Genomic DNA, 21,878 nt, shown 5'->3' with positions numbered 1-21,878 from the left:
TCCGCCCCACCTAGCCCTGGAAACCCACTCCTGGCTTGAGACAAATGCAAATTGAGCTTCAAGAGCACACCAATTTCCCCTCAACATCTTGTGATATAAGGCTATGAATGTTGTTGAACTTAAAGAAAAGTGAAGTACAAGTTTTGCATAACAAACGTTACTGTTTGGTACACTGGGCACTTACCACAAGCGTGACATTTACAGACTTTGCTTAATCAGATAATCCTTTTGCTGCACAAAAATGTAATTCTGCTGATACCACCGTAATCACAACAATATAAAAATGCAGAAAGCACAGAAAACTTAGTCAACATTGCATAAATACCAAGATTACTTTGAATGCATTAGCCCTAGCACCTCTTGCCTCTATTGTGAATACACATTGTATCACAAAAACACAGTACTCCACTGAAGCTCTCAGTTACAAATGTAATTTTATTTAAATTCTTCACTCAAACTGAATTTTCTCATTCCAAATCTTTATTGAAAGAGATAGTAGCTAAACGCTTAGAAAAAACAGGAACTGCTCTAGTAGGTAGCTAGAGAAACGGATGTATCAATACAGAAATGGAATGTAAATTTCAACTCATAGATCACAACATACAAATAAGATTTTTATGTAATACAGACTTACAAAACAATAACAGTTCTCTTCACAAATATTTTCACAGAGTTCTGCACAGCAATCTTGTAGAAAAGGAGATTTGTGCAACACCAAAATAACATTGTTCCTTAGTATAAATTACTTTTCATTTCCTAAAAGAAAGAGGTAATTTAATATGATTGGGCAGGATCTGACTGGATTTGGTTATAGCAAAATATAAAAGATACTGTTGCTATACACAGAAAAGGAATATGGCATGTGCTACAGTATTGTAGGGCTAGTTCTGGGGGAAAAAAGAAACTTGCCTGCAAGTCTAGTGCTTCTGCTACTGTATAGAGGCTGTGCATCACCAAACACCCGCCTTTTTAGTGTTCACAGTCACCCAGCAGAAGTGTGCTTTGGTACTTGCACCTGTTAAAAACTAACGGCCTCTGTGGGTTTCTAATTTGAGTTTAAAGTCTTCAAAATAACCTTTCTGTTTCTCAGGAACAATCCACATTTTGGTGTGCTTTGAAGGAACTTAGGTAGAAACTAAAAGAATTCACACTTGATGTAACACAAACTCCATTCCTGATTTCTCTCTCCTAACTGCACAAAACATACAACTAAAAAAGAACTAATTGCCTATGTCTAGAAACATGCTTGAATAGCAACATTGATGGAAACGATTTGCAAAGTTTGAAATTACATTAACCATAATTTAAATATTACCATTGATTCCCCAAAGTTCAGTGCTGATGTAGTACAATCATTGGGAAAATTATGAGACAAAGTGTGGTACAGATAGATGAGAATTCCCCAAACATTGTAAGTAATTTCTATTATGTTAAAATCATATATTCCTCAAGGTTACAGATAAAGCTTCAGATGGAAAATTTGTTTCTTCATAATATAGCTAGAATGTGATTTTTAACCATCTTTACCTTAGGTTTCTTTTACATACAGGGATCAAAATAGAATTCTCAATATGACTAAAAATATAGATTTTTAACTACAGAACCCAGCAGCCATTTTTCTGCTTCTTTGCCCTTTCCCCAAAAAAGTCAAGCAAGGTCTACAAAAATAGCAATTAACTTTAAAAAATAGGTTGTTTCTTCCAGCAAATTTAAGTTACATTCAGCTGTAATATAGTATTTATACGGAACAACGTTGTGGCAGAACACCAAGAGAGGTGCTGTGTTCAGTTGTCTTCTGACAACAGCTGCCCACATCAGGGCTGATCTTGGTCTCTATGAAGATCAGTATCTGGTTTGATACTCGTGGTGCCAACGATTGAAATCATTGTAGAAAACCACTATGCTCCCGGAAGCCATGCCAGTCATTATACACCTAAGGAAAGTACAAGACCATAATCATTAGTGAACCAGCTCATGTTCAGATATATGAGGCAACACACATAAGAGTTACATCAACATAGGCACGAGAATCCAAGGCAATGACCAACTTCCACCAAAGACAGCCGGAGCTGGAAGTGCTCCACATACCAGAAAAGTCAGGCTACAGGGGCTCTGGTCTTCCAACGGCTCAAGCAATCTGGCCTCAAGTTGCAGCAGAGGAGGTTTAGATTGGATACTAGAAAAAAATTCCTTACTGAAAGTGAGGTTAAACATTGGAACAAGCTGCCCAGGGAAGAGTGGAGTCTCCATCCCTTGAGATGTTCGAAAAGCATGTAGATGTGGCACTTCAGGACATGGTTTAGTAGGCACGGTGGTGTTGAGCTGACAGTTGGACTTCATGATCTTAGAGGTCTTTTCCAAGCTTAATGATTTTATGTTTCCATGAATAAAATCTGCACCGCCTCTGCCAGGTTTACACATCACAAAACATAAAAAACACCATGCAAGAGTTTGTATGGTTGGCCTGAAGCTACAGTTGCGAGTCAGACTACAGAATTGTTTACCAGCATCACTGTCCTGATAGTGAAGCAGCAAAGTGGAGGAAGGCTAGGAGAAGTGTTCATTTCAGTTTTGCCTCACCCAAATAGGTGAGCATGATCTAAGCACATGATCTACACGAGAGAACTGGACGTGGGCACAGTACTTCAGATGGAAATGTTAGTGTTTGAGTTTGAAAGCAATCTGAAGGCTTTGATTATTTTGGGAGAAAGTAATCACTGTGCTTTCCCTCTGAGGCATTCTTTCTTTCCACATTCTTCACCAGTGGCCTACTACTAGAAATCATTCAGGTCTGTCTGAAAAGCCGTGACCCTGACATAGCACACAATAACGAGAATTTCTGTATCATCTTTTCTCTGTCTCATACTAAAGTTTTATGAAAATCAGAAGTATGAGGATGTATAAAACTGGCATTTTAGTGAAAAAGCCTCAGAATAAAACAAAAATATTCAGAGTAAAAAGCCATAAAAAACTAAACATGAGATCATCAAAACTTCTCATTTTGACAGTATCACAATATTTCATTTCAAGAGCACTATTTTGATTGTTTTCATATTAGATTAAAATGTCTTTTTACACACTCAAACACATCTATTCATGCATACCAAATAAATTACTCTGAGTGATTTACTGTAATTACTAAGTAATTACTCTGTAAAATACTCTGAGTAAATATCTTCTGAGTTTCTGTGTCTCCAAACCCAAAGTGAATAGGTTCCTAACTTCAGCACATGGATAAAATTATAGTTGTCCATATTAAATTTCAGTTTATTGACGTGAAGATTATGTTGACATGCCATTAATTACAGTTTAAAGATTCTCTAAATGCAAAATTCTCTACTTTTCAGAGGTCTAAAATTAAACAGCTGTAACTCCAGCTTTTCAGATATTTTTAATATCAGGGGCTTTTTAACAGAAAACTGTTTCTGAATGCCTATAATCGCTATCTATGCTTAAGCAGTATATGAATGTTTGACTGAAGCCCATAGATTTTTCAGGCTTGGATTTAAGTTCATTTTATATTAGTTTTAAAAATGTAGTACAAGTAAAAATGTTAAAACACACGGTATGGACTTCAGTCAGTGGAAGGTTAAGAGTTTCAGCAATATGCTTTACTGCACAATGTAGACTATTCCTAAGGGATTCAGGAGCTAAATCTGCTTGAAAAGTAAGCAGAAACTCCAATAAGCAAATATACCAAAGTAAACAAAATTCTAGCCCACAAGCTAAAAGTGTATAAATGAAACTGTAAACTTCTTATAAACAAACAATACTTTTGTGATAAAAAAACACAGGACTTCTAAGTCCAATTGCATTGGAAAGTGTAATGTAAAAATGCAGTATTATTAACTGATTGCCTTCTGTAGGAAGAACCTTCAAGGTGGGGGTCATGCTTTATATCGATCAAATAACTTTTCTACAAACAAAACCTAATATTTCTTTTAGCAAAATATGGGGGTATGTGAGGAATCTTATTGTACAACTATTCTAACTGTTCTATTTTTAACATAAAGTTCCAGAAATAGGAATGAGATTTGTATTGTGAAGGTAAGAAGAAACACAAAAAGCACACATGTAACCTTCCACCTCCATGTGACACAGTACACTGGCACAGGCCAATAACTCAACCTATCCTGAAAGTCTGCCAAAGTAAGATTTTTTGAATTCTCTTCATTCTGCCAAGAGCTAAAATCCTTAAAAAGATGATCTGACCTAAGTAAGATATGTTAGAAATGTAGGCAAGTGCAGAATTCTCAATACAACCACAGAAAATCAAAATCAGAAGAACAACAAAAATACAACTTAATGTAAATATACATTCTCTGAAATTCTTGTGAAGACCAGACTTTGCTCTAACCTTTGGTCATACGATAGGGCCATGGATCGGATTCCAGCATCACACCCTGGGTAAGCAAAGAGCTGCTTGAGGTCCCACATCTGCCATACCATTACAACTCCATTGTCTCCACCTGTAAGCAGGTACTGTCCATCTCGACTCAGCTGAATTGCCTAAGGGGAAATCACATGGATATTTGTCACATAAATATGTGTTGCTCTTACTCCCCCTCTTTTACTTTCATGAAGTATTATATATTGACAGCTGAACGTCTAGGGAAACTTGATATCAATACAAGATTTTGGGAAGCAACATTATTGTTCTGTTATTCTACCCAGCAACAGAATTAATGTTATTATGCACAAATCTCTCGAATACATTAGACGTCACTAGTTAAGTTTTACCTCACCTGTGATTAATTCCATATCACCTGTTATTTATACCATATTCCAAAGATCTAACATGGGGTCAGCTAAAGAAATTTACTCTTCTAATTAGCTAGATTTACAAGATCCAGCAGCACCAGCATTAAAATATAATACCTGACATTCCCACAAGGGTCTTTAATACTAGCCTAGGAGAAGCTATTCTCCATTTTTCTCTGGGAAAAGGCTGAATGACGGAGGGAACTGAAATGTTATACAAATTACTATAATTAATTTAAATCAGCATTTTTAGATTCCTGCTCTGGATTAATAAGATAATGATTCAGTCCTCCAAACAGAGGCTGTGTTTCCTTTCATAATCCATCCTGAAAATGCCTGTGACAAATTCAAATGGCTTTTATCCTGATTTTGCAAGCAACATAGGGACTGATGGCAAATCTACATTTGAAATATTTATTTTGGATCCAGATCACAGAGAAAGACGGGATATCATTGGTTTTCACAGTGAAGACTTCTTGAAACAGCATCTTCAATCTATTTTGATATTTCTTGTGTGGTGTTGGAAAAAATATGACATATACTGAGTACCTGGAAGAACAGCAACTTTCCTCAGTTACCTGATGACTATACCAGATGATACTATCGGATATTGAGATGACTGGAAACATGAGAAATATTTCTTAAAGAGGGATTTTGACAGTTTAAATAAGCCAAAATAGGGTTTAATAGAACTGAACTTGAAATTTTATTAAAATAAGTGATCCACCTAGCCCAGCACTGTATCACCAACAGTGGCAGCAGGAGATGCTGTGCGGCTAGCCACTCTAAAATCTCTTCCTTTTTTCTCCCCAGCACCCACACACGATCATTGGACCAGGAATATAAGAAAGTAATCTCTCTCCATTCCCTTTAGTATCTATTTATGGACATGTTGCCTTCGAATTTTCTTAATCTGTTTTTGAGCTTGCTGATAGCATCTGTGGTGGAAAATAAATTAAATAAATAATAAATAACTTAATATTGGCAGAAGCTTATTACAGTGCAAAATAGGTTTATCTGTTTTGAATCAATGCTACTAGTTTCAATGGCAACCTCAAAGGTCTCATATTGTGGGGTTTCCTGAACAACAGTTCTGCATTCATCTCACCCTTTGCCTTGATCGCTCTGTGGCCCGTAAGCATTCCACACCTCAGAAAACGTTGACTAAATCTACCTTGCAACACCAGCCCCTGGAAGATTCCATTACTGACTTTTCTCATAGCTATGCTAAGATCTTGCACATCTTTTCAATACAGGTCCCAGCAATTACTACTTCAGTAATCCTGAAGAGCACAGGACATCTGAAGGGAAGACCGTATCCTGCTGCTGTGCAGAAAAGAAACTTAAGCAGTAGAGGATATCAGGCCCTGATTTTATATCCTCATTCTCCAACTATCTGGGAAATCTGGAGGGTTTATATGGTTTTCTCAAAAAATACCCAAAATAAAACCAAAATGTCAAAAGAATTCTGTCATGTGGAGTGACATCAGCAGAAGATACCAGCAAGATCAATGAAGACCCTTAAAATTACAGTTTGGACCATTATTAATAACTCCTGTAAGCTCAAACCTTTTCCTATGCTCTCCTTCCATTTCCACATGCCTCTCTCAGTTCTCTCTTGGTCTTTTGCTTCCCAGATTGATTCTCCCCTCTCATGTCTCTGATTGTATTTTTGTATGTGATGTTTGGCACAGAAGCAGCCTATCATCCTCTTCATTTGCGTACACAGAAGCATGAGAAAAAACTCTGGTAGTTGTTTGCTGGATGATTTTCTCTTATCAAAATGAAAATAAGAAACCTTGACATTATGAAGCACTATTATCTAGTACTAAATTCCTCATCCTACCTAATCCTTCACTTCATTGCTCCTACTTCCAATTCCTATTTTTTCTTCACTCCTTTCTGCCTCCTGTTGTCTTCTCTCAGTCTCTGACAACTTTCTGCATTCTAATCTCTCCTTCTCTGTTCCTGTTGCTCTTACAAACATCTCTTTCATTCTGTCCTTGGTTCTGTCCTCAATTCTGCTCTTCTTTTTCTTCTGCTTCCCCACCAGTTCTTTCCCTTCCTCGTCAACAATCACCTTATCACATTTCTTGCCATGGCATTTCTGTGCACCTCACTGTAGGAGATGACTGGTTGCAGAGGAAAAACTCTGCATCTTTGGGCTACAGCTGTTCAGTACAGAACATAGGTGCTCAGCATTATCTACTAAATGCATTTAACCTGAGATTTGTGAAACAGCTAGGATTTGGACAGCTGTTAAAAAAATACACAACCTTCACCCCAGGACTAATATGTGATAAATTTCAGCTCCTTGACCCAAGGCAGGAAGCCACAAAACTTTTCAACAGAATGGTATAAGAAAGGAGGATATTCAGAGCAATGGCTTTTAAATTCCAGACAGACATGTTCTACAAATAAATTGATCCACTTTGACTACAACATTTGTCACTGGAAGGCAAGGAAATTGCCTCAAGATTTTAATTGACAAGCAAAATTCCAGCTCAAAGATTTAAATTTAAGAAACAGTAAAAAGACAGGATCTTGCAAACATATATCTCTCTGCTGAAGCTTGCAAATATTTTGGCAATTGTGATCTCTGCCTCTACATTTTTTCAATATGCAAAACTTGCAACATACTGTGATTTTAAATTCCTCAGGAAAAGGAAGTTGTTGTTCTTTCAATATAGAGAATATATAGTGCATGCACCACAAAGATGAGCGAAACTAAAACACAAAAAATGTTACATTCATGCAACATTAAAGTACTTATACAGATTGCTGACAAGCCTAGAAACCTAAATATACAGTGTACATAAGATACTGCTTTGTAAACAGCAATAATTGAAGTCAGACATAATGCAGATCTGTAATTTTTGTATTGCTGTACTCTATTACTATGGTGCCAAATGTATCCTTGAAGAATTATATGATGTGCAACACTTACATTAAGATAGAATTTCTACATTATAATACAGATTTTGACTGTTTACTTCAATAGCTCCCAAGTAATCAGAATGAGTCACACTGTTAAAATTTTATTTCATACAATAACCTTAAAAATTAATGTAACTGAAATATAAACATATATACTGCAAACAAAATTAACTGAAAAGAAAAGATGATAACCCTATTCCAGCTGTTTTGAATTAAGATGACAATACATACATGAAATTTATACACAACAAAGCAGAATACATGGAGATATTTCCAACCATATCTAAGTATGGAAAATTGAATACTAACCAGGGTTAGCGTTGAGTATTCTGAGCTGAATTTTCCCCTCTCAAAAAACCAAATGTTCCAAACATAAATTGCTTCTGTAGACTGTTTCTACCAGCCTACAAAAATATTCTAAGCATCTTCCAAAGCACAGCCCCAAGGAGCCTGAAAACTCGTTTATAAACTCTGTTTGAAGCACACAGTAACTCAGTAAGAAAGGGGTAGAAAACAAACTGAGGTAAGACTGTGAAAATTATCTAAATTTGCATGCACTGAGTAGATGATCATGAGATCTAACATCTCACACACAACTATTAAAAAGATTATTCATTAGAAGAAAAAAATCAATATGAGGTGGTTTTCCTCTCTACAGCAATGGCAGTCTCCTAAGGGTACTTTTCAAATTGCAATGAAGACCGTGACAAATAATTATTTGCTACACTTATAAAACTCAGCTGATGAAAATCCATTAACCTTATGGTCATGGTTCACTTGAATTTTATACTTGAGGCTTTTACTGAAGAAATGCTATATTAAAAGGCAAATTAAAGTCATTCATCTTTAACTCTTTCTCTACCTGCAAAATGCAGTGGGTTTTGTGATCTTTTGATTAAATAAAGTATAGGTTTGAACCCTTACTAATATCTATGCAATTTTACTATGTCATTGGCTCCTCATGAAGACAAGATGTTGATTTATTTATTTTTATTGTTTATTAATACATTTCTAAGCCACTTGTCTATATATATATGTGAATGAAGGAATTAATGGAAGAAAAAGGTCACCCTGTCAACATTTCAGTTTCATGACATGCCCTTCAAGATTTAACAAACGAAAAGATGCTTTTACTCCCAAGTACTCCAACTGGTATAGAAGATGACATGAATCAATTTTACTGTTCTCCTTTCCCCAGAGTAGTTTATCTATGATTCTGCTAGGTATGAAACTGAAACAACTCTGCAGCTAGTCTCTTTCTCACAACATGAGCTTCAGGCTCTCAAATAATCCCCAAAGAGCACAATTCCAGCAATACTCTAAAAGCTGCATTTCTAAATTGTATTTCCTTGGAAAGTCTCAAAACTTTGCACAAATCCCTTTTAACATCTCAGATTTTTGAAAGGCAGTGCTTTGTAAAAAAGGCAGAGCTGACATTGTGACAGCCCTGGCTTACAGCAGTAGGAGTCTTGTGGGCACTTCCACATTTCAAAACAGACTCAGGAAAGGAAAATAAATTGGTTCCTTTGGGTGAAACAGCATACAGTCTTTGTTTAGGGTAAAATAACTTTACTTCTCAGAACAAGTAGACTATTTAGAGTTAAGTTATTCATTAAGATATCTAAACATTACAGGGTAGATGTACTGCGATATGCCTAAGCTCCACTGAGCAATACCATATTTAAAACAAAACCAGGTGGAAGGCATTGATTAGATTTTGAATTTCCCCAGAGTGTCTGAAATTTTTCTAGCAGTTTTCTAGCACAAGAATACAAGAAAGAAAATCAGAATGTTGTTCCAAACACCACTATTAAAAACCGCTAGTTTTGTGAGTCAGGTTCTGAAATACTGGTCCTTCACGACCTAAGGAAATATAAACTAGAGTGTTACATTACAGATTCAACACTTATGAGCACAGGAAAATAGAAACTAGAATTCTACATTACAGATTCACATTTAAGACTCTACCCTTTTCTATCCTCCTTGAGCAAAAACCAATGAAAGTGTTTCTCGGCACAGCCCAGGGGTAGGTACTATTCATTCTAAATGCCCGTACTTTAATCATGCAGTTGCCACTTGCTTTCTAACATGATATAGTGCAGAAGCACTGGGAAAGACACTGTAGGTTGTTTAAGCATAAAGCCCAACTGGGACCACTGGGAGAGAATGAAAATAAAACAAAACAAAACCCAAACCCCTGTACATATGTAATTCTGGCCCATAGAGAGCGGAACTTCCATTGCCTACAGCAACATTCCAAAAGCTGTGGGTACTGGCTGAAACATTACAGAAATTGTTTTAGCCAGCAAGGGATTTCTAGATATTTTACAGATTTGCTGGCCTAGCTGACAACATAATCTGTCACTTTCAGTTGTGATTATCAACATTATTATTGCGAAAAGAGAAAACACTGTGATACGTATTTGCTTTAGGTAAAGAACTGGGATGAAGGGTAGGCTGAAAATCTCAAACCCATTTGTACAAGGACAGCCAAAGGTACAATTTCAGAGAACTGAACAAATATCGAAAATTGAAGCAAGAATCTACATTAATTTGGCAAAATGGCTTGAGACAGAAATATACACATTCCTACTTCATTTCCCCAGCCTCAAATCCACACTTGTGGCTGCTACAGCATCAAAAGATTGAATGCCCTTTCACCCCTGCCAACAGCACTCTCACTATGGAAAAGAGACATACACAGAAAGTTATTTCTGCATATTCCACCACCACCATATCTGATATTTTGAAAACTTAGGGGTGCTGGGTTAACGGAGTGTAGTACACAACAGAATTATAGAAGGTTTTAAGTGGAATACACTGAACTGCACTGGAGACTTCAGCAGTAATGGAGCATTCAGTGTTCCGTATAAGCCATAAAATGGAAATAATGAAGATAAAAATTCTTTCAAATATATTGACACATTGTTCCATCTTAAGAATTAATATTAGTAAAGAGAACAAGCGCAAACTTAAAATTTTTACTATTTCGCACAACATCTGAATGAATTTCAGTAATTCTGTAAAACAAACACGAGGGCAAAGAGGCATTTTTTTTCCCTGAAATACCTAATTCGAAGGAAGAAGTAACTTTTGAGAGTTTTCAGCTCAAGAGAACACTGGAAATCTCAGCAGCTGAGTTGCTGGGCTCTTCCATCAGATAAAGAAAGTCAGCTGGGAGGTTTAGTATTGCAATATGTTTACAGCAGCAAAAGTCTCCTCTTGTTGATATGAAACAGGTAAACAGATTTTTATATAGGAAGCCCTTCTTTACTGTGAGGATTTGAAAGCGCTGACAAAGGTTGTCCAGAGAAGCTGTAGAATTTCCATCAAAAGCCATTTAGACACTGGTAGTCCTGGGCAACTGATTCTAGATGGCCCTGCTCAAGCAGGAGCACTGGACCAGATGATCTTCAGAGGTTGCTTCCAACCTCAAGCATCCTGTGATTCCGTGTCTCCCAGACCATGACTACTGGCACACACCATAACTTCAGCTTACTCAGGCAGCCTGAATGCTGATCCAGCAATGTGATCTTGCTACTGTGTCTCTGCTGCATCTGTAACTTTCTAAGCAGATTTGGTTAATGCTTGTTCATTTTTTCCCCCTTCCCTTCCCTTTCTTTTTCATTGAAGGAAAAAGTGGGAATATTTTTAATTCAAGGAAAGCATCCTTTTGACATTTCTGCTTCATTGCAGTATAGCTGGCAGGTTCTGCTCTGCTTCACAGGTACTATTTCATAGGAACTGTCAAAAGACCTGCATTTTGTATTATAAAATAATTTCAATGAAACTATAAGCTTAAAATGCCTCCTGTACAGTTTTGGACTTGTTCCATGTCTCTTGCAACTACAGCCGTGGAACCTAGCTGCCTGCTCAGCAAATGCCAAAGGGCTAACGAGTTGAAATATAGACATATGCCTATAAACTTCCTGAAGCTCAGCACAACACAGCCCATCTCAAGCTACAATGAAATAATGTAGTCAGAGATGCCAAAAAAATGAAAGCCAACATCCAAACCAGCATGTCAAATGATCTCCTGCCTTCAGACTCAGAAGTAAAGTAGTAGTCCAGCTTTTCCTGGTCAGAAATTATTAATATCTGTATTCCTCAGTTCAAGAAAATGCCTACAGGGTATTCCTTGCTATATGAACAGAGTTATTTCAAAACTGAAAGCAGTACTATTAAGAGCACATGGTTTCCTTAACTAGATTTTTTTCAGAATGCTGCTATTATAGTCTAGTACCATATGTTTCTACAGCCTGGCTCCACAATCTCACCATTGATAGCTTTTCCTGGTACTGGAACTGACAGTCCTTAGCACACGTGAGTTCACTCACCTTTATCTTGTCATCTGTCTCCATAGTGGCTTGAAGTCTCCCATTCACACTGAATACACAGAAGAAGCCACTTTCATAATATATGACACAGTGGCCTTCTCTTGAAGCTTGAATAAGTTTTGGTCTCAGGCAGTTTTCAGGACCTTTTAATGTTTCAGGACCTTCCAATGTCCTCAGTAGATCTCCATTCATAGAATGTATGAGACATGGTCCTTCTAAAGAGACAAAATAAAATCTCTAGTTATTGATTTACATGCTCATTTAAAGACATCATATATCAAATAATAAGTAATGACTTCTACTTGGGTAATCACTTTTATAGTACATTATACTGATTTTAACTATGTTTAAGTGGATAGCCTATGACTTTAAGCATGCCAGAGAGGTAAATGAACAGCTTATCCCTTACAAGCTTTGCATTAAGGTATGTTAGGGCACCTATCAAAACTAATTAGAGACCTAGAAGATTTTCTTTCATGGATTTTCTTTTAAAATTGGTAGTAGTTAATCTTCAGAGCACAAAAATAAACAGACTGAATCCTAAACCAAGACTTTCAAAATACAAAGACACACAGAGGTGTTTATGAATTTACATATGTAGGTACTCTAAAAGTATATATTCTCATATCAAGATTTTAACCCAAACATGATCCCCTAAATATCTGCTTTTTAATATAGTAGGACAAATACTTGATTTGCAGGTAAGCCACAAGTGTTCACAGGCATAAAACAGAAATGGACACAGGTGCATGTGTAACACCCACCTTTGAAAAGGTATCTCAAAGTAGATACCCTGGGAACACTATAGTAGAACTATAAAGATCGTAATTCTACAGAATTTCCAGTTCAAAAATAATAGCTGACCAGTAAATAGGAAAGTCATAGACTCATAGAATGGTTTGTGTTGGAAGAGACCTTAAAGCTCATCCAGTTTCAACCCCGTTGTCATGGACAGGGACACCTCCCACTAGACCAGGCCACCCAAGGCCCCATCCACCCTGGCCTTGGACACCTCCAGGGATGGGGCATCCACTACTTCGCTGGGCAACCTGTACCAGTGGCTCATCACTCTCATCATGAAGAATTTCTTCCCAATGTCTAGATGATAAACGATATCAATGGAATCAACACCGTTCTTTATAATTTGCCTGTCAAAGGTAGGTCTTTGAGAACACAAATGGGGCATATTACAGGCTTTGTAGCTAAGCTCAAAGAGCCTGAACAGAATTACTATAAATTGTTCTTGGTAGTTCACTAAACAAACAAGACAGTACTTTCTCTTTCTTCTGAAAATGTTTTTTGCTTCCCTTTCTGAGAAGTTACCCATAATAAACATTCTTCACCATCCTGGCAGTCAAGAGCTGTATCCAATTGTATGCTATATGAAATTATGCATTGGATAAACAAACAAAAAGAAATAAGTAGGCTATAATAGGGAAACTGATGTGGTTGTCTCTTCTTGTAGATGTCTGAATAATCCTCGGTTTTAACATGCTTAAAAAGAGGTTTCAAATTCATAGCAACTAAAATAAGGTTAAAAATAAACCCACCATAAAGTTAATAAATTCTGCCACCTGAAAATATATTTCTTTTTGCATTAGGATTATAGCTTCATGAACAGAAATAAATGAGAACAGGTACCTTACCTTTTGAACCACTTATTACCAGGCCAAGTTCAGCACAAATGGTAGCACAGGTGATCTCATAGTCATGTCCTGTCAAAATAGCTCGAGGAGTTGCAAAATCACCTCCAATGAAAAAAACAATAAAAGCAATCCTTGGTTACAATCAATTTCTAAAATAACTGTTTTCAATCACTGAAGCATCTTCAGCTTCCTTGCTCTTTGAGTTCATGTTCCTTACAAATCACTTCTATGCTACTGTTTGCATATGGTTGTTCTGTACTCGTATCTATGTAGTACAGCAGCAGTATGTGATGGAAATTCAGACTGCACATTTACTAACACACATTAATATAAGTCAGGTGTATAGTAAAACCAAACAGAAGCTGGAGCGCACAGATTTGCATTTTCCTCTCCATCTGTCTCCACTGTCTGGTTTATTTTGGGTTTTTTTTGTTGAGGAGGAAGAGATTGAAGTCCATTACTATCTCTTCTTTCGATTAGCATAACTAAATGCAAGTGCCATTATGAACAAGTACTAAGAAATCTACAGTGCCCAAAGAGGAAGTAATATATCCATAGACTGGTTTTATGTTAACCTAGTAACAGTGTTGAAACCTCAGCCTTATGTCTAGTTCTTTGTAAGATGTGGAGCATAAGCAGTATGAATTTCAGATGAGTCTGCAAAATTAAAACACCCAAACTCCTATTAGGCATTTCCCTGCAACAAGAACAAATAAAATCATATTGTTTTGAGATTCTCTTTGTAATCAAACATATCTGGATACAATAAAGAAGAAGAAATTTTACAACAGATACATTTAAAGGAAAAAAAATTATTCTCCAGGTCAACACACAGAAAGGGTAAGAAAATGCTATAAAGCTCTTTAGAGAGTTTAATAACTTCTCTCAGAGGTCATACGCTGGATCGCCCTCTTTTTATGAGTGCTAGCATGTCATGAAAATCACAACGTTATTTTTATATTACCATGTAATTAGCTCATTCACAGCATTTTACAAAGCATTTCAACTCTAAAGAATCATTTGGGCAATGTTATCATGTATTTTCAAAAAGGATTAGACAAGTTTTTAAGCTGCAGGGAATAATTTCACATTGCAATAAATGATGATATGTGAGATATCAACAAGGCAGTAAAGCAGTGGTAAAATCAAACGTTTTTTACTTCAACAACAGGACGTGGTTTTGCAAAGACACAGACTAATAATAGGATCAACTTACTGTACTAATTACTAAGACAGCATCATTCAAATTACATTTGGGATTGTAACTTTTCAAAACATAAAGCCAGTACAATGTCATTAGCTAGTCCATGTAAAGCCTTAACTGTACTAGCCATATTGGTACTGGGTCTCATTGCAGAAATATTTTACGTATTTAATGTATTACGGAAATACATTAAAACAGGTAATTACCCAGCCCCTGCACATGTATAGTGAGAGATTACTGTGGAAAAAAAAATGTAGACTTGGGCTTGCATAAATACAAGCTTGGTTTGCTCTCCATATTTGACATTTTTATTCAGACTGTTTGCAACACTTCCCATAGTGTCCATGCCACATTGAAATGGCTTTTTAGAAAAGGTCAAAATCTATGACAAAGTATCAATTCAAGGATTTTGGCCTTTGAAAATCTGATTTATTCCACAATTATTGTTATAATCTCTAATTTATATTCACAATACAAAATCCTGTTAGGTAAATAAATCTTTTTCTTCTTTGATATATACATATACACTAAATATATACGTTTATATACACAGTGACGTGCATGTATGTTACCATCATTTCAAATCTGAAAATGCTTTGGAGCAACTTGCTGAATTGTCTCTAATCTCTTAATAAATAATCATTAAAAGCTATGGCTTTTGTTCTGTATAATGCTTGGCAAACACACTCAAACCCAGGAAGTATGGCAGACAGTTCAGAAGCAAAGGAAAGACTCTCAACAAATTAGAAGCATAAGGGTAGACTTAATGACCTCTATGTCCTCCTCAGGTGGCTGATCCTATGAATGCTCACAAACCTTTTAGAGAAAGTTTGCCCTACTGATCTCTCCTCACCTAAGCATGGGGCAGGCACCTTAGAAGATTCATAAATGAACATTGTGTAGACAAACCACAAATTTGCAGTCTTAGGGGCAAATGTAAGAGCAAACATAACAGTCGTCTTACCCAGTAACAATTTAATTTTCTTGAACCAATTCTTTCGCCTTGTTGTCACCAAGCCATAAACGAGAAGGCAGCTTTGTTCATTTGTTGTTTGTTTGTTTTCTTTTAAATGAGATGCTTATGTTAGCAAAATTCCAGAATTCTGGTTTTATTGCTTTGTTTTCCTTTCAGAAATTGCACTTAACATATACTCACATAAATCAGCAAGGAATTAATCTAATTATATGCTACACATATTAATGAGGCTTCTGAAATCAGAGAAGTTTTAAATGTACGACGTTGTAGTGGAGGTAATGAATATAAGATGTTGAAGTCAGAAGGACTTAAGCAATGTCTAAATGAATTAATAGGAGGTGCAGGTAAACAAATCCTTATAGTAACCTTATTACTTACACAACTACATTACTGTAGGTTTTACATATGTTAGACTGCCACTGACTATACATATAAAGTGTAGGAGAAAAGATTCTTAAAAACTGAAGTAGAAACAGAGCGTGTATATGTTTAGCAGTGTCCACAGGAAAGTAAAATTACATAAGTAGCATTCACAGTCTCTTTAGAGTTTGTACATGATTGCAAACATTAAGAGTATAAATCTACAGGTGGCAGGATCAATGTTTCATAAATTATATAAATTGTTTACTAAATTACATTTGTTCTAAAGAAACACTTTAATGCAAAAAAGAAATAGAAGAATAGAAATTAGGACCTGAATAAATACTGTAAAAGAGGAGTCCTGTGAAAAGTCAGGCTGACTCCTTTGATAAGAATGTCAAGTATTTAGGGGTTTCCAAGCCTCTGATTTTCCAAATAATGGGGTCAACTTAAAAGCTGGTCATAGAGCAGAACAGATTTCTTTAAAAGCTTTTAAACTGTTATTGCTTCAGAAGATTGTCATGGTTTTCAATAATGCAAAGAGAAAATTTTATTTTGTTGCTGGTTTAAGGGGCACCACTTCAAACTTTTCTAAATTGTTTTAGGAGAACCGGCTTGCAGACCTTTTGAAAAGCTGGGGAAGTGACTTCAAAGGGAAAAGAGTCTTTGTCCGCTAAGCAGGTTTACGACCACTGATGCAAACCCTAACTAAGGACTGAAAAGAATACTCAGTGCATCTTTATGGAGATCCTTAAGGAAGATGAACAAGTCAAATGAGATTAAAGATAGTTCAAATCCTAGCACTAATAACCAAAACACAACAGTTTCACAGATGTGCTTTTCTCAGCATAGTATATAATAATATCCTTAGTCTATGCCGTTGCTACTTGAGGTCGAATGCCATAAGAATCTTAATGGCATATTCACATTGCAACAAATGCTGTCAATGATTTAAGTCTCAGGAGGTTTACATAAAATTATTTTTCAGAAACGGACAGAATTCTTTACCTTTACAGTAACGATTCAATTTTTTGCTCCTATATTTCAACAAATAATTTCTGCAAACCCGTTTTCCCATAGAAAATAGCAGAAAATATCACTCCACCTTAAGTTACTAAAGTACATTTTGAATCATAAAATTCAAACTTCAGAAAAAAAGAGTACATGATCTCATGTCAGCTTATGGTGATATTTCAGTGGAAAAATGTAAGGGTTTCAAAACCATGTTTAAAAAATGGACACTGGGATTGTGACAAAGTCAGGAGTTTCTTCTAGTCTGATGACATCTAGAAGATACACCTCACTGGATAACAAGAAATTTGTCTGTATTGCTGGGTCCTTCTCCACTATTTTTTCAGCTTCAGTGATGTTAAAAAACAAAACAGGATCATGACATTTTAAAACCACCATGAAACTCCTAAAATGACCACTTTCTATATTTTCAGCCCTAAGCTGTATGACCTGAGCCAAACACAGGCGCTCATTTAAAGAAAATTATCTCCCTAAAAGAAATCAAACTAGAGATTGACTGAAAACTTAATTCAAAATGAAACATGAGATATTCTTCCTACTATCTCTGGGTGAGATAATATTATGCAATACATTAAAATATAAAATAGTTGAGTATGCTCCTTTTTATGTTTTATGCCGAGAAGACAGTTAATTATGATAAGTCACAGACTGCCAAATAGTCATTTCTAAATTATTATTCTATAACTGCAGAGGCTGTAGGGCACTTTTAAATGCCAAATTAATTATGTGATTTTATGTCATTATAAAATCTGAATTAAATGAAGCATCAGTTAATGTAACTATCTTTTTACTTACTTCTTCCAAAAATAAGCAGTTGAGTACTTTCTCAGAAGGTTACATCAACCAAACAAAACTCTATATGCAAGAAAAGTTTCCTAAAAATAAATTTATAAATTTCACAACTTTTAGGCTGCTTCATATGATAAAAACTGAGGAAAACAATGAAAGATTTGAAATCCATTTGAGAAGTACAAATGTGCTTACAGAATATACGATGGAATATTTGGTCAAAAGCACTTTCAGCAAAATGCAACCACATCAAGAAAACTGATTTGCTGCTACGCTTCTATTTTGATTATATAGCAAGTTTAAATTGCATCAAAATGATGCGTGTCAAATATTATATAAACTCTGTATATTAACATTATTTATAGTTGACAAACCGTGAACATTTAAATAACAGCCAACTGGCTAAAACCCTATTTCAATGGCACAGAAAGGCTAGCTCTTTGATGTATGTGAGATTTCACTAAAATGATACCCTTTAGGATACAAAGTATTCCTAAAACTATATTCAGTTAATGCTATCTCTCCTTTGAAAATTGGCATTTTTATGTAGCAATGTAAACTTCTCATTGTTGTCCAGTTCTTCACATGGCATTCCATCAGAATTTCTTCTAATTCCTTCAAACAACTTCCCATCTGTTCAGACTTCTTTTACAACAAAAATACAATCTTATGCCTAGATGCAAGTTTTGCTTTTGCAAAAAGCACTTCAACTGTATGCTTTCTGAAAAAGGTATGTCTTTGAGCAACATATTATTCTATCCTGAAGTAAAATCTAAAAGCATAAAACACAGAAGATGCTATAGTGCTATTACATTATTCAGTAAAGAAAATTATATTTATCTTGTAGAACTCATTTCAGCAAATGTAACACAGGAAAGGTTTACTCTAGTCCTTCCCATAGTCACACTGTGCAACAAGTGACTAATGTTTATACAGTACAAATACCAAAGTTTTCACACACATCGTGTCAAGAGAACGGGTTTACTATGTTTCCAAATGAAAAGATTTAATAGGCCTTCATTAATTTGATATTAAAATTCAGAAGTCAAAAGTCAATAATCTCCAACCTCTTAATTCCTACACCATGCGCACCGCAAATCTGTCTGGAACAAGTTTGCTCTTACTAGGGATACATCTGCGAGAAGTCCTGGAAGTTATTCAGCAGGACTCCTCCCACTAAACACAGACCTTTTTGAAGCCCCTGGAAAGTATCTGCAGGTGAATATTCAGGGTCAGTGTACGCTAATATTTGCACCATCCCGATTTCATAAACTGCTACTTAGATATCAGCTTTGAAGTTTTAAAACACTGTCCTTTCCCTTCATATTTCTCTCTTGCGGCTTATAGATAAAACATTACCTAATGAGTCCAGGAAAAAAACCTAACACAACTCAACAGAAAAAGAAAAGAACCATTGAGGAATTATTTCAGCCAGAAGTAGCACTTACTGTGGAATTATTATAAGACATTTCACAACATGCTGAAACTGACCACCAGTTGAAACTTAGATAGAATTGTATACCTTGGGCAGAAAATAATCTACGATGAGAGGTTTCATATGAGAATTCAGCTCAGTTCAGCAGTTTTCCATTTTTTTTCTATTAAAATGCTATATTAAAATAATTTGTTGTTGTTTAAATAAGAAAAATGTATCACTGCAAAATAATACTGCTCCAGATCAGCACGTATAAAAGTCTGTGCTATAGCTATCTGATTGCTTTTGTAAAGTTTTTTTTTTAAAAGTTAATTTAAAAGCAATAATAGATAAATGCTTACAACCTTTATACATCGACGTAACAGGAAATACCGATGGCATGTGCCATCAAGTTCAGAGTATGCATAAATTAGCTGACTTTTTAGAAGCAACTGTTTCAAAACAGATACTTTTTCAACAAAGCAGGCCATAATTCTAATCACATATAGTATTCTTGCACTCAGTGGAGTAATGCTTAATCTCTGTGATGCTAGTGTTAATAGAATTTAGATCCAGAAATACTTATAAAATAATTTCTTACCTGAGTCAGGATTATCATACTGACCAAATATTTTTTAAAATATTTCAGTTGGCAATTTTATTCTAAAATAAAAATTATTAGGTCTTCTGCATTACTCTGTTCTGTCTTACACGATACAGATTTTGAACTGCACGGTTATTTTTCCCAGCAACCAAATAAGATAAATAAATGTGATATATTAGTAAAAGATACCACCACTATGCATATTGTACATATTGTATTCCTTTACCAAATCAGTATAATTCTTTTTACTACATCAACCATTAGTTACAAGTTGTAAATACAGCACTGTTTTTCTGGCAACTCAGGATGCAGTACATCATGAAGCACTAAATATCTTTATCCTTCTGAAGCGTTTCATGCATATAGTTTTAGTGACACCTGGGGCTGGTACTGCCAAAAAGGCAGCATCCAAACTTTCGGCTTTCAGTCTCAAAATACACGCTGCCTTCACTTTTGTCTGGATTGTGCCTCAAAAAATGCTCTACAACGTTACTTGTGATTACTTACTCTGATTGGCAAATCCTGAAACACAATCTGTCTTAGCCAGCTGCAAACAAGTAGGATACATATGCTGCACTTAACGCTGTAGGACATACTTCTAGCCAAAACAAATGTTTGTACCATACAAACTTATACACTCATCAATACCAAATCATTCTGCCTATTGAAACGCGTTCTGAACCATCGGTGAATGCTGTTGCCAGTTCTTTTCAGTGAAAGCCTTGTCCTCATATCTATCTATGACATTACTTTCTTCCCATTATATAAATGCAAAATTATATTGCTTATGCAGCATCATTACGGATTTCCAGATAAACTAAAATTCATCCACCTGTTTTACCTTATCTTTTCTTCAGTTTAAATATTTGGAGGCTGGAACCATCATTTACGTGTGATTTATAGCGTACTTGGAGGAATAAAGCCTCAACGTCTTTGAGTTATCAATGTCTTAGAGTTTAAAAAAGAAACAACAGTGACCTTTTATGGCTGTACAATTTAAGGCTCTGTTTCAAATTCATGCAGATAGTCCCAGTACTTGCTGCACCGGCTGCAATGGTGCCCTGTGAAGATACTGGGTATTGTAAGACCAGTTACAGCATCAGGGCCTCAGTCCATTAAGCTTTCATGGGGCTTTCATGACTAACATCCAATAGTGCAATAAAAGTTAGGTAGGAGAATATTCAGTGTTTGCTACCCTTTTCAAATCACATTAAAGGTACTTTTCAAAGCTTTGTGGATCTCCTCTATTAAATGAGTTTTACTGAGTTTTACTTACAACAGGAATAGAAAAATGTAATATTGTCCTTGCTAAAGGACTTGCTATAGTAAAAAAGAAAAAAGTATTCCACTTCTTTTTATAGTTGCACTTAACAAAACACTCCTGCCCCATTTCAATATCAGTTCATATGTTAACCTTAGATTCACATCGTATTTTACCATTATAATTTTTATAAAAAGGATAAAAATTATACTACAAATGAAATATTTTTTTCATCACATGTGGAAATACATATACATATTTAAAATATTTTACTAGGCAGTCTTTTGGAGTCGGTTCCAAAATCAGCTTTCAACTCAATGCCAGCAGGTGGTGCTAAAGGATTCTTGCTTTATAGCCAATATCGTGCTGCTCTCTCCAGCCATTTTTGAGAAACAAAGAATATTTGTTATGTCTCCAGTTAAATAGTGTTAAAATAATATTTAATTATTTACTGACTTTCTTGAAGAAGGCCATGCACAATAATATAATGTGTGTACAGCTATAAAAGAAATGTGCCCTTGAACACGGAAAGGAGCACATGCAGACTTGTTTTTAAA

The 21,878-nt window shown here is 35.6% G+C and overlaps 1 protein-coding gene across 5 annotated transcripts in view; it reads right to left on the bottom strand.

The window, feature by feature from the left end:
• Positions 1-395: 395 nt before the first annotated feature.
• The window catches only part of LRBA (LPS responsive beige-like anchor protein), a 410,166-nt gene continuing 388,683 nt past the window's right edge, over positions 396-21,878 (bottom strand). For 2 of the 5 annotated variants that reach the window (XM_054064662.1, XM_054064663.1), the window contains exons 55-58: positions 13,682-13,783; positions 12,036-12,250; positions 4,358-4,509; positions 396-1,933 (exon numbers count right to left, since the gene is read on the bottom strand). In XM_054064662.1, coding sequence (XP_053920637.1) covers positions 1,843-1,933; positions 4,358-4,509; positions 12,036-12,250; positions 13,682-13,783 — 560 coding nt within the window. In that variant the 3' untranslated portion in view covers positions 396-1,842. The remainder of the gene's footprint in view (positions 1,934-4,357; positions 4,510-12,035; positions 12,251-13,681; positions 13,784-21,878) is intronic. The other 3 variants (XM_054064665.1, XM_054064666.1, XM_054064667.1) reach the window with 2 other exon arrangements.

Source organism: Cuculus canorus, chromosome 4 (genome assembly GCF_017976375.1).
Source record: "Cuculus canorus isolate bCucCan1 chromosome 4, bCucCan1.pri, whole genome shotgun sequence".
Taxonomy (NCBI): domain Eukaryota; kingdom Metazoa; phylum Chordata; class Aves; order Cuculiformes; family Cuculidae; genus Cuculus; species Cuculus canorus.
Note: the sequence above shows the minus strand (reverse complement) of the source record. Positions and strands in the feature narration are given on the sequence as shown.